This window comes from Passer montanus, unplaced genomic scaffold, assembly GCF_014805655.1.
Source record: "Passer montanus isolate IOZ18808 unplaced genomic scaffold, ASM1480565v1 scaffold20, whole genome shotgun sequence".
Classification (NCBI taxonomy): domain Eukaryota; kingdom Metazoa; phylum Chordata; class Aves; order Passeriformes; family Passeridae; genus Passer; species Passer montanus.
The window spans coordinates 8,077,691-8,090,265 of NW_024366592.1; the positions used below are offsets into that span (position 1 = coordinate 8,077,691).

The window sequence follows — 12,575 nt, forward strand, 5'->3', positions numbered from 1 at the left end:
GACTTAAACAAAGGAAAAATAGCATATAGTATATGTTGAGCAAATAGTTTTCTTTAATCAACAGCACAGACAGTATGTCTCCGGCATCCAGGATGTTGAAATGAAAGAATAAGAAGCAGAATAAAAAAGTAAGACAAAACTGCAAAACAACTTCAGAAATAATTCCCACTTCCAGCTTCAATGGAAACTGAACATTAACTTAAATAATGCTTACTTATAACATTTTGTTTTCCACTGTGAGGATGAGACTCAATTCAAACTTGGAAAAAGAAATATATTCTTTAGTATCAAGGACAGAACTATTATAGCTGATTTGCCAAATTTTGTATGGAAAAATTACTTATTATAAATGACAAAATTATTAATTTCTACGAAGCTTAAGAAAATAGCTCTTTCCTCTCTAATAATGCCAGCACTTACCAATTGAAACCTGTGTTACATTTACACTTCTCTAATTAATCACAAATTTATAAGCCTGCCCAAAAGACTAACTTCAGTTCTTCAAACACAAACAAATCAGCAACTCCATCAGAGGCCCCCTAAGAAATAATTCTTATGCTTCATTTATACAGCTAAAATGAAAGAAAGAAAAGGCTAAATATTGCTGCTAACAAATGACAGTATTGGTTAAAGACTCCTTTACATAAGGGTAAAGAGAATGAAATGACCAAAAGGAAGGAATCAAGCAGCAAGAAGTAAAGCACATACCAGTTTATGTACTTACCAGACTCACAAGTTGGTAATCTTTGTAACTTCATTTACAACTACGGAAGTAACCAAACCACCATACATACATAGATTTGATAGAAATTCAATACAAAAAAAAACTCCCTCAAAAATTCATAAGCTTACCCCAATTATTTTTCAATTATATTTTCAAATAAGGTTTAATTTTTAAAAAGTTTACTCTGAATTCTTTAGTAAGTACATTATTTGATTTTCTTTTTTTCTTTTTGTTCAAGCACAAGAAAAGCAGGGGCTCACCAAGACAAAAATATATTACCTTGTATTTAAGACTTCACCAACAATTTCTTGCAGCTTGTCAATAAAATTAACAAAGCTGGAAAGCCCTTTTACATGGGCTCTTAAAGGGTCATACAAAGAAGATGCAGAGTCTCTTCCTCCAAGTTCTATGGTCCGGATAAAAGATGTTGCCATCTATTAGGAGAAAATTAGCCAGAAATATCAAACTATAAACAGACATGAACTGCGCATACATTGAAATGAGCCTTTGCTACAGGTCTGCAAATTGTGTAAAAGCTGGCTGATAGCAGAAATAGCTTCCCTGAAATCAAACAACAGCTCCTAATTGCGAGCTCTGTACATCTCAATATTTGCAAGATCAATACTTAAATAGAACAATTATATTTAAAAAAAACCACAAGCCAAAGGAAAAAAAAAACGAATTTGATGTTTACATCAGCCTTTTGAAAGCTTAGGACAAAAAACTTATTACATCACCATACAAAACTCTTTTGTTTTTGTGGCTGTTCAAATGCTCCTGCTGGCCTCACAAAAACTAGTCTTATATTCAAGGGGCCTCTCTGTGACCCAACGACAATTTTAACATAAGCATGTAAAAGTTGACTTCAGCTCATAACAATTTTCAGAGAGGCAAGTAATGTATATTCAAGTCTTATCAGAAATAATGACAGCTAAGGCTTCTGTCATTCTGAAAGTGTCCACATATTTCTATATGCTCTAAGATAATGAAGATGTGCCAAAAGCATACCTTAGAGTACAACCCCCAAAATTTTAAGGCGTAAGAACAAAAACCGTAGCAGTTGTCCAGGAAGGTGAAAGTAAGGATAACAATCCAATGCATTTGACACAGATGCAGTAATGTTAATTCTACACCTAAATTTTAATTTCAGAGTACAGAGCTAAATCATAAAGCTCTTAGGGCTGGAAAGAGGAAAAACTAGAATTACTCTAGCACAGAAAGTAAACCTGCCAGTATTCCTGTCTTTGTGCTAAAGGTTTCCTATGCATCAAGTACACAATTCATAGGACTTTGCCTTCCCAATGGAAAATACTCTCATTTTCAGGATTTCTACAAGACACAGATGCCAGAAAAGATTACTTCTTTACACAGTAGAGAAGTTTCCCCTCTGGCAACTGTGAAGAAGACATGGTAAATCCAGTCCAAACACATACAGTTTTTTATACAACATTAACAGAGCATTAGGACTTAAAATAATTAAACCTGGAACTGAGACTTCACAACTTTTCCATATTTATTCAAACATAAAAGTTTGAGAAACCAGCTGCTTCAGTGACTACATACCTTTAACTCAGACTGCTGTTGTCTGCACTGAGGTTACACTGCATGCAAAATTTAATGACTATTTTGAGTATGAGGGACTACAGTGATTCTTTGGAGAAAGAATTCTTATTTACCTTATTTTAACTATTTTTGAGATGGTTCTGTGCTGATAACTACTGCAAGATCCCATTTTCAAACTTTTGAGATACACACAAACTATTTTTTCTGTCCACCTTGAGATCCCATTACCAAACAAGAAACCATTTTTCCCCACAAAATCTAGTGTCTTTTTAGCTTTAAAATCCTGCTCATGGTAGAGCTTGACTCCGCTTGCAAACATCAGTGTTGCACATTAGATTAAAGCCATATTCTCTGTTTAGAGATCTAATTTATTGGCCCTGACTTCCAGGAAGATTCATTTGACACACATACCAGAAAAATGGACATTTTTCTCTCCTGTGAGGCATGTTTCAGGTTAGTGAAGGCTTCTCTACCAAGTCCTCTGTCAGGAACATTTAGAATATGAGCTAATGCCAGATCATCCTTAGAATTCACCAAAAGGCTTAAATATGAACAGACAGACTTCTTTGCCAGGATTGTCACCTGCATGAGAAAACATCACATAAATTGGTCCTCCTGCCGCTGAAAATAATGTTGCATTTTATTTTAAAGTTAATTAGACATGTACTGATGTGGTTTTTGGAAGCGTAAGAATTCATCTTGCATCATTTCAAAATGCTACTTTATGCATGAGGGTCTGGAAGTCTTGATGAAAACAAACATGACAAATAAATTAGAATTGCATTTATGGAACTTGAATATTCATAAAATGTTTGAGGGTTATTAAAATTTGTTATAAATTTCTCTTTAAAAACCTCCCCACAGAGGAGGCTTTTCTATCTCAAAGCAAATACTAGCACCATTAAACCATGTAAGAGTTTGTCAACTTCAAAAAGACTAAGATTTTAAACTACTTGCCAGCTCTGCCACAGATTCAGTAATTTTTCTTTTGGCTTCCAGGGGATTTCAATCAAAGAAACTCCACTGACTGGGTTTGGACATAAATTGTGATCCAGCCCTTCCCACATAACCAATATGTAACATTGTAATTGCTAATATTGTAGCACTGTTCAAGACCCTGTGAGAACAACAGCCCACCCACATAACCAATACGTAACATTGTAATTGTAGCACTGTTCAAGACCCTGTGAGAACAACAGCCCCAGAACAGAAGAATTTGCAGTTTTGTTGCAAGCCAAGAAAAAAAAAAAGGCCATTAAGAGAAGAACATATAACAGGAAAATGTATACCTGCTATGGAATATATTCTCATACCACAGTAGGTAAACAACAAAATATAGTTACAAAACCAAACATGTACATGTGACTTTCTGCAAAGACAGTCCTCAGAGGAGGAAAAAAGAGCAAGGAATATTTTTCAGTAAAAAGTAGTAAGTAATTTTCACAAGTCAAAGCAGTAAGAAAGCCACTGTGTTAGTGGCAGAAGTGCTGTTTAGGGGAGAACCTCAGTTCAGAAAATATTTTCTTGTCCAGAAATATTTTGAGTTATATCCAAAGATTGCTTTGAAATTGCCATTTATTATGATAAAATCAAGTATGGAAATTACTAAAGCTCCAGCATTTCAAACACTGCTAGAAAGCACCCAGAGATTCTTATTTTGGTGGTTGAAAGGGTAAAGGGAGAGAGTCCTCAAGTCCTCTATTGGGACAGCCAAACCTTGTTTGCTTTGCTACAGCTACCACGACAGTGGCTACTCCGATTTCTTGCATACATAAGGGACTACAAGCTAATAAAATGAAATCAAAGGAGATTACTTCAGTTATTTAATGTGCAGTCAAAACGTTTGAGTGATGGTGTACTTGTAGAAAAATTTGTTCTACATCAAGTGCCTGTCATACTGGACTGCTCTCCAGAATCTAAATTTCAGCACATAGCCTCAAACACACCTACAATATACTTCAAGTGATACAGAGTTTGGATGTGCAGGTTGTTTTTTTTCAACGCAGCCATATTTGAATAACAATTATTGAAAAATAAAACTATGTTATATTTCATCTTTTCAATAGATACAGAACATTACAAGAGAAAAATAATTTTTACCTTCACATGCTCCTGGCCCTGTCTGTTGATTTGTGTAGGAGTAGAAAGAACAGAACCATTATTTTCTTGTGCATTCATTACACCAGAAATAAATTCCAACAGTTGAACCTTTAATAAAGAGATCAAAATAAACTTAAATATGAAGATTACTAGAAATCAAAAGTGGGTTTAAAATCTGGTGTAAACTTTTCTGTCACTTTGCTAGTGTTTGAGGTTAGCACAGCCCTTACAGTCTACTTTTACTTTTAGTCTTTCAAAATATAACTGTTCTAGTAGAGAAATGAAGTGTAAGATTAAAATTAACTTAGAAATTATCTCAAACATTTATGTTATACACTTGCATTAAAATCCACTGCTTACATTTTGGAGAACATTAATATGCCAAGTTCAGGAGGGAAGAGCTCATTAACCTAAGTCCTCTATCTTCCCCATGAAAAGCAGGAGGAAAAGAAAAACACATTAAAGCCCCCAAAACCACAAAAGACCTGGAGTAAACTACAACAGAGCTGTAACTGAGTGGCTGAACTGGAACTTCTGAAAAAAACCCCTAATATGCAAATACATATATTACATAGAAGTTTTGTTTAAAGAGCATGGTGTTTTCAAAAGGGTAATCATTAAAAATATTTTGGCTGCACATCAACCAAAACTCCATGACATGTTAATTACAAAGCTTTGTTCCAGTTTTATCTAATCTTTACAGTTTATTATTATTCTCATTACAATTTATGGCAAGGAGTCATTTATTCATAGAAGAGTTGTGGGACCTCACTATCCAGCAGGATGATAGAGAAATAATTTTTGAGTGAATTTAAAATCCCTTTACAAAGTTTAGTAATTTAAACTCAAGGACTTCCCCAAAGTTGTTAATAATCCAGACCTCCTGGGTGCAATTAGAAATGTCTTAAATCTATTACTGGAACCAAAAATATGCAAAAATATATGAGATCAAACAAACATAATACTTACAGGGTACATACTTTCATCTTCAGCTAGAAGTCCAAGACTACAGCACTTCTGATATATGTCTATTAAATCTAACATATTGCTTCTTGCTAAGAAGGCATGATAGGCTTTTTTCACATCAGCATAATTTTCAGGTTCCTTCATATTTTCATACAATCCCAGTTTGTCATGTAACAAATAGTTCCATGTTTCCAACACATCACTAAGTAATACTGTGAAGTCTCCACGGTGCTAGCAGAACAAAAAAAAAGCACAAAAATATGTTTCCTATTCAGCACAGTTTTGAAAACAAATTTAAAACAAGATGCAAATACATAAACAACAAACATATATTTGAAAATCATTCTAATTTAAATTGGTTGGAAACAGTCTTACTTACAGCTTTGCATTGACAGTGAATTTTGTTATATTCTGTCAGTATTTGCTCCTGATGTTTCAAATATCAGGCATGTATATTAAACTTCACTCATGAGAAAAGACAGTGAATGTTGCAAGACTGCTTCTTGCATAAAGAAATAGTTTTCAGCATAGCAGGCATTTACTTCCCAAAGGGAGGAAATATGGCTCCCTTTGTTTGTAGCAGTAAACTGGGAAAACATATGTCAATTTTAAAGAAAAGCTCCTTTCTTGTGCTAATACAGTTATACTTTATGATAACATTGACAGTGCTGCTACACGGTTCTAATAAATACATTAAAGCCATGCACATCCCTCTGTAACTACTACTATAATTAAAATTAACTACACAGTATAGACTACACTCTTTTGGTGAAAATTATCAAATTTTGTTCCAAGTGCCCCTCAGCCATCTCCTCCAACCACTTGCTCTTACCACCTTCTCTTTCTCAACTTGTCCTCCTCATTTTTGTCCATATCCTGCTCTTTAAACTGAGAATCAGTTCCCAGCCCCTGCTGGTCAACTTTTGTCCACACTTCTGGTATCTAAAGCACTCCCCAGTATGTGGCAGCAAAAAAAAGGTGATTTTCACCAGGTAGTGTGAGCTAAATGCCCTGTGACCAAGTAACAAGCCTTGCTTTGCACTGTCCATAGAGGCAGATGGCTCCTGTCTACAGCAAAGGTTTAATTCTATTTAATGACATTTCCATATTAAGCAAATTAATTACTTATAAGCACCATCAGCAACAGAACACCTGAAATAAGAAAACATGAGAAATTCTAATAATTTACATTGTTACAGCCCAAAAGATCTCTCCTTTGGGTTTTAACACATTTAGCGCAATTTTCTCAATCGACCTACACAATTCTATAATCCTGTAAGTCAACTATTTTGATATTGCCTAGGTGAAGAACAAGGAGAGAAAATTAAAGAACACACACATATTAGCTTCAGAGCACTTTTCTGCCTTCTTATTTGTGCACGGGTTATGACAAATCAGCACTATGAACTTGCATATTATTCCACATATCACCAGAGTGTTGAAACTGCACATGTGTTTTCTGAAAAGCACCTGATTTTCATTTCAGCCCCTCAAAAAATTAAACATATAATCATATTATAACTCAATTTAAACAGATCAAAGCGGCAGTAGATGGGGGAAAAAATGTTGTTTTCTCACTTTATTTTGAATCAAAATCCTTCAGGAGTACCAAGTTAAAGTACAACTTCATAAGGTATCTAATAAATCAAAACCTTTCCTCACCAGATCAAGGGCCTGTAGAGATCAGCAAAGTTTATGTTAGTGCTGCAAAAATATTTTAAATCCAAATATTGCATTCCAGATATTAACCTTTGTGATCAAGCATTTACTGTGATGGCATATTCCATTACTTACGCAGTCATTTTGTCAAGTCTCTGGTTTTAAAATTAATTTTAAAAATATTGTGGTGTTTTGCAGTAAGCATTTGTCAATTGCCTAATAGCTTAAGGAAGTTCAAAAAGTCCCATGTTTTCATTCTATTATAGGCAGAGCAAGTATTTCATTTCACAGGAATAGAACCAATATAGTATTATAAAGTATCTTCACTTCCTGGTAATGCATCATATTAAGTCACCTGGGGACTCTGGTTTTAGAATGTCTGAAATCCAGTAGCAACATTTCATGCTTAAAGACACCATTTTTTACTATTTTGAAGGTATTGTAAGTTTTCTTCTAGTGCTAATTACATAGCAAATTGTTTCAAAGACCAGAAAGTTGTGCATTTCAGCATCAAAATTTTGGCTTCCACCTTCCCCAAAGAAAGGCTCACCAACCCTTTTAGGAAAATCTGTGTAAAAGATTGCTGTGCTGAAGCATCACCTCTGTTTTGGGTCTGTTCTTTCCAGGCATACTCCTAGACTGCAGCATTGTTTTCTGGCTTTGTCCTCGAGCTGGGCAATTCTGCACTCTTGTCACCTCTAGTCCTGCTCAGCCTTCCCTGCTTCCCTACACTCACACAGCAGAGGAGTTCCCAAACTGTGGTACATAAAGCACATTAGGGTGGGAAAAAAGCAGCATTTTTAGTAAGTTTCCCATCATGCTGATAGTGCTGCGCCCCGACTGAGAAACTGATTCATGTGAACACAAGCACGTGGACATCGGAGAGTTGTGCAGAAGCAGTGAAGTTACAGGTCAATAACCCAAGCTTAGAAAAATTACAATATTATAAAATAATAAATAAAATTACAATGGTGTGGACATTGGAGAGTTGTGTAGAAGCAGTGAAGTTACAGGTCAATAACCAAGCTTAGAAAAATTACAATATTATAAAATAATAAATAAAATTACAATGGCATGGACACTGAACACTTTTGGGTTTTTTGGGGTGAGGGGGAGTGTTGAGGGACAAAGTACCAGGGCCCAAGAGAGTAGATGCTCTGCCTAAAGATTACTAGAGAGCTATTATACATATGGGACAGTGGAACAGTAGTTGCAACAGGAGAATCACAAAACATGCAAAGCAAAAACTGTACTCATCCAAACAACAATCCAGTACTTTTTAAAGCCAACCCTATCAATTACAGTGGTAATAAAAAAAAAAAAGACTGAAAATTTAGAACCCCGCTGGTTAGAAACAAACAAAACAAACCTCCACACATCCTTGTTTCCTCTTCTACCCCTCAAAACAGACACCTGTAATACTAAAGAGGGATGGGTGGGAGGGAGAAGAAAAAAGTCCTATTGATAATCTAGGAAAGATGCATCAAGACTTAAGTAGCAAGAATTTCAACACAGTTCAAACAACTCAATTGTTAAGCAAAACAAAACTACACAAAACTAACTTACAGGTAGGATTTGATTACACAGGGTATAGGAACAGCCTTAATATATAATTTCCTCTTTAAAAAAATCCAGGAAAATATTTATTACTCCAACTTCTTTTCTAAAGAAGAGCCTGTTCCTTATTGAAAAGACTACTCAGCACTGGTGAGACCAGGTCCCTCTGAACATCAGGAAACACCTTTGTACTCTGAGGATGCCTGAATACTGGCACACAGGTTGTCCAGGGAGGTTATGGAATCTCCATCCTCAGAGACAATTTGAAAGACACCTGGACAGGTGCTCTACTTGAGGTAGGCTGGATAAGATGACCTCCAGAGTCCCCTTCCAACTCCAACCCTTCTGTGATTCTGTGAAAAATTACCCATGCTGAAGAACAGCCAAGACAACCTCTCTTAGTAGCATCATCACAACATATTACAAGCAACATATCACGTAAAATTGCTACAAAGTTAGTTAGGAGTATCTCATTACCAAAAGGGAGACATTCAGAACAGTTTAAGGGAGTAACACTGTAAAACTTGACATATTTGTCCATATTTTGCCAACACAGAACCAGAATAATTAGGGAAATCATCTGAAGAAATACAAGACACTAAACAGAACAGAATATTCTTCAGTCAACATGCAAAATGCACTCATGGAAGCACAGAACAGAACTAAACCACATACCAAAACTGCTTTTATACAAAATCAGAAATATACAAACACAAATTTCAAAAGGGAAGATATATTTCTAAAATCAACAATGAAGCAGTTTTTCCTCCAGTATCAAAATTCTCATTTTAGAAAAGATTTACAACACATTTAAGTCTGACAACTTAAATTCACAGATTCTGGAAAATAATTGTTTTATACACTTCAGTTTCCCATCCCAGTAGCTAAAACAGCCATAGGCTGAAAATGACAGGTGATTATTTGACCTAGTAACTCATCTACCCCAGGTGAGTCACAGGTACAGTCAACTTAAAGCAATTACTCCCAGCAGAACTTCATCTTGAAAACTGTTATTACTATTCCAAACCTTGAGAAAGGTTCTTCTTGAAAATGTTCCTAGATTTTAGACTTATACTAATCAACCTAGGTGAAAGGTATTTGCTTCCATCACAGACCTTATGCCACTTGTCTACCTTATGCCACATGGCTACAACTATGCCACAAACTAAAGTATTTTCAGAAAGATTCAGAGCATAGATTTTTTTTTTTTATCCCTGCTGTTTGATTAGGGTTTATCACACTTTTTGTTACCCTTATTCTGGTGAAATTTAAGATTAATAGATTATAAAGCTTTTAAAATTTCCTAAAGTTGTCCTAAAAGCTTTGTTATTTTTCACTTCCACTGTGGATATGGGTACCAGTTAAAACACCAAATCCATTAAAATGGTCCAGTCTTCTAAAGGAAGAGAAGTCTATTTTGGTTGTTTTCGATGGTTGGATGTGTTGGGTTTTTCTCAATACAGCCACTCAATAGCCTGCTAATAAAATTTTTATTGCAGTAATTGACTTCACCAAAACAGATTTCCATTCTACAGGTGCTAACAATTTAACATTGTGGTATTTAAATCAGAAACCTAACAAGGGACATGCCTACAACTGTAATAGTCTGCATCTTAGTTTGAAGTTTCACTGCTGGACAAAATAAACCACACAGATTCTGCTTTAAGACTGTGAACTTCAAAATGGATACCATCTAAAGAAATTGTGCTTCAGAGGCAGAACATGTAAATGCTAAAATAATTTTAATCCATATATCCAAGGAAGGGCTTGTCTTATTAGACCAAGTAGTATAATCAGAAAACAAATCAGGGTTTTGCAAACTTGTTCTTTCTTCAGATCCAAAGGAGAAGCTAAACATTTCAAAATTAAATTAGTTGAAAATAACTGCTATAATTTTTGTTGGACCATGTCTGAAAGAAGAGATATTTCTGGAAGAGAGGAATACTATCTGGAAGAGGAAAAAAAGGATAAAGTAGAATAAACTAATTACCACTAGTGGAAGAAAAAAACTCATAGTAAGGAAAACAGGGAGCAGTGAACCATAATCTTTTCACATCTGTAAGTTTTGGCATACAGTAGAACAACACATTTTAGTTCCCAGAGGTGGCTTTGGAAAACTGTTTACAGTTTTCCCTTGAGAATCACAACAAACATGACAAACAGCAATCACCTCCATATGTAGTTTTGCATTAATATCTTCTACCAGTTTTCCAAGAGCTAATTTTGAGGCACACTGATTTTCTCATTTTAACCTACACAGGTATTGTGATGACACCAGGCTCCTGGCTGAAATATATTACATTCCAACAAGTACAAATGTAGTATCTTGACATTCTAGTATCCTTACTGTAATGCTTCTAGCAATGGGTGATGACTTAACCAGTTTTATACTTAATGTTTAGACAAGAGATACCCACAGTCTGCACATTTTACACTACAAATTTTCTTCTGATGTACAAACTGAAGCAAGTTTTCTGTTTGTTTGGGTTTTTTATTGGCTTAGGGATTTCACTTTGAAATGGTTCTCTTGTTTCTGGTATGTTTGTTGATTTGGTACATTGTTGTGATTTTCTTACACTAAAGCTTTGTACTACACATTTGACTTACTATGCAACACTTGAGCAAGTCTTCCAAAAACAGTCCATATTGTTTTCATCAATAATTAGGTTAATTAACCTAAATAGCTATCTTTAGGTTATTAAAACAAGTATTGCAGTAGCTCTCCTTAGATGAGCTACAGGCAAAGGCCCGATGTATATTGCAACTGTTTCTGGTATGTTTCAGAAATCCTCCAGCTCTGACAAGCCAGAGAGCTTAGGCTTATACCTCCTCTTCACCATTTCACACTTCATGTACACACAGAGAAAGCCATAAAATTCCTACTGGTACTGGCTACACACTCACAACATATAGGTCTTCATTTGACAAGTGTCAGGAAAAGCAGCAGCTAAGATCAGACTGTGGCAAGTGCACACAACTATACAACTCACACAAACTATACCAAATCGGTTTTGTAACCATCTTCTTCACATGTCATTCAAAAATATTTTTGGAGCATTCAGAAAAAAAAAACACACCCCAAATGCCATAGTTGTCCCACACTGATCTATAGCACAAAAGAAACATAGGATGGAAATAAACAGAAGTGACAAGCTCAGCAGAAATAAACTAGTGTTTAAAGTTTGCAGCTCAAATATACACATAAAGCACTTCCATCCTCCTATCTGTCTTTCTGCTCCTTTTTCTAAGCCCTGCTTCAATACTGCACTTAATAATATTAATTTTCTTGCCTTGATGCATCTGGCCCTTAAACACACCTTGTTTTAACAAACAGCAAGGAAACAACCAAAAAAGTCATTTCAACTTGGTGCCTATGGTTGGAACATACTGAAAAGAATGCTAACCTGTTTATTGACTTCAGCCATGGACAGTTGTAGCGCCATCAGCATGCAGTCTGCTCCACACACAGTAGTCCTTTCAGAGTTGGAAAATAAAGGCCATTGTCTTCTGAAACACTTGACCAAGAGTAAAATTTTTTGCTGGAAAGTAACCATTGTCTAGACTAGAAGATCGATATAATCAAGAGAAAAACAAATATAACTATGCCAGAGGAATATGCAGGTCTTCACCTCCCAACAAGCTGTGCAAACCCTGTTGTATCTTCTTAAAGACCAAGTTCCCAGAATAAACTCTTCCAACTAAACCAGACTTGCCTCACTGTGACAGAGCAACTACGAAGATAAGGGGTTAAAAGTGCTTATGTATGTCACGCCTTCATAAAGCCCCTACTTTCCTTGTATGTTCTGCCAACATAAAGGAATGTTATCACAAATATGAGTCTTTGTCTCCAAAAGCAGCCTCAGAGTGTCTTCAGTACTTTCCGCATTCGCTATACATACAGATGAGTGTCTACGAGGATGTTTTAAACCTGGAAAAAAAGAGATTTAATATTTCTAAGAGTTACTAACACAGATGACTAAAGACTTTTGTTACCAATATAGTCTTT

The 12,575-nt window shown here is 35.4% G+C and overlaps 1 protein-coding gene across 5 annotated transcripts in view; it reads right to left on the minus strand.

Moving 5' to 3' along the window:
• LOC120501658 (PARP1 binding protein) overlaps positions 1–12,575 on the minus strand; it is a 38,004-nt gene that overhangs the window by 24,746 nt on the left and 683 nt on the right. For all 5 annotated transcript variants that reach the window (XM_039708223.1, XM_039708221.1, XM_039708222.1 and 2 more), the window contains exons 2-6: positions 11,974–12,497; positions 5,357–5,584; positions 4,388–4,495; positions 2,699–2,869; positions 1,004–1,158 (exon numbers count right to left, since the gene is read on the minus strand). In XM_039708223.1, the coding sequence (XP_039564157.1) occupies positions 1,004–1,158; positions 2,699–2,869; positions 4,388–4,495; positions 5,357–5,584; positions 11,974–12,123 (812 nt within the window). In that variant the 5' untranslated portion in view covers positions 12,124–12,497. The remainder of the gene's footprint in view (positions 1–1,003; positions 1,159–2,698; positions 2,870–4,387; positions 4,496–5,356; positions 5,585–11,973; positions 12,498–12,575) is intronic.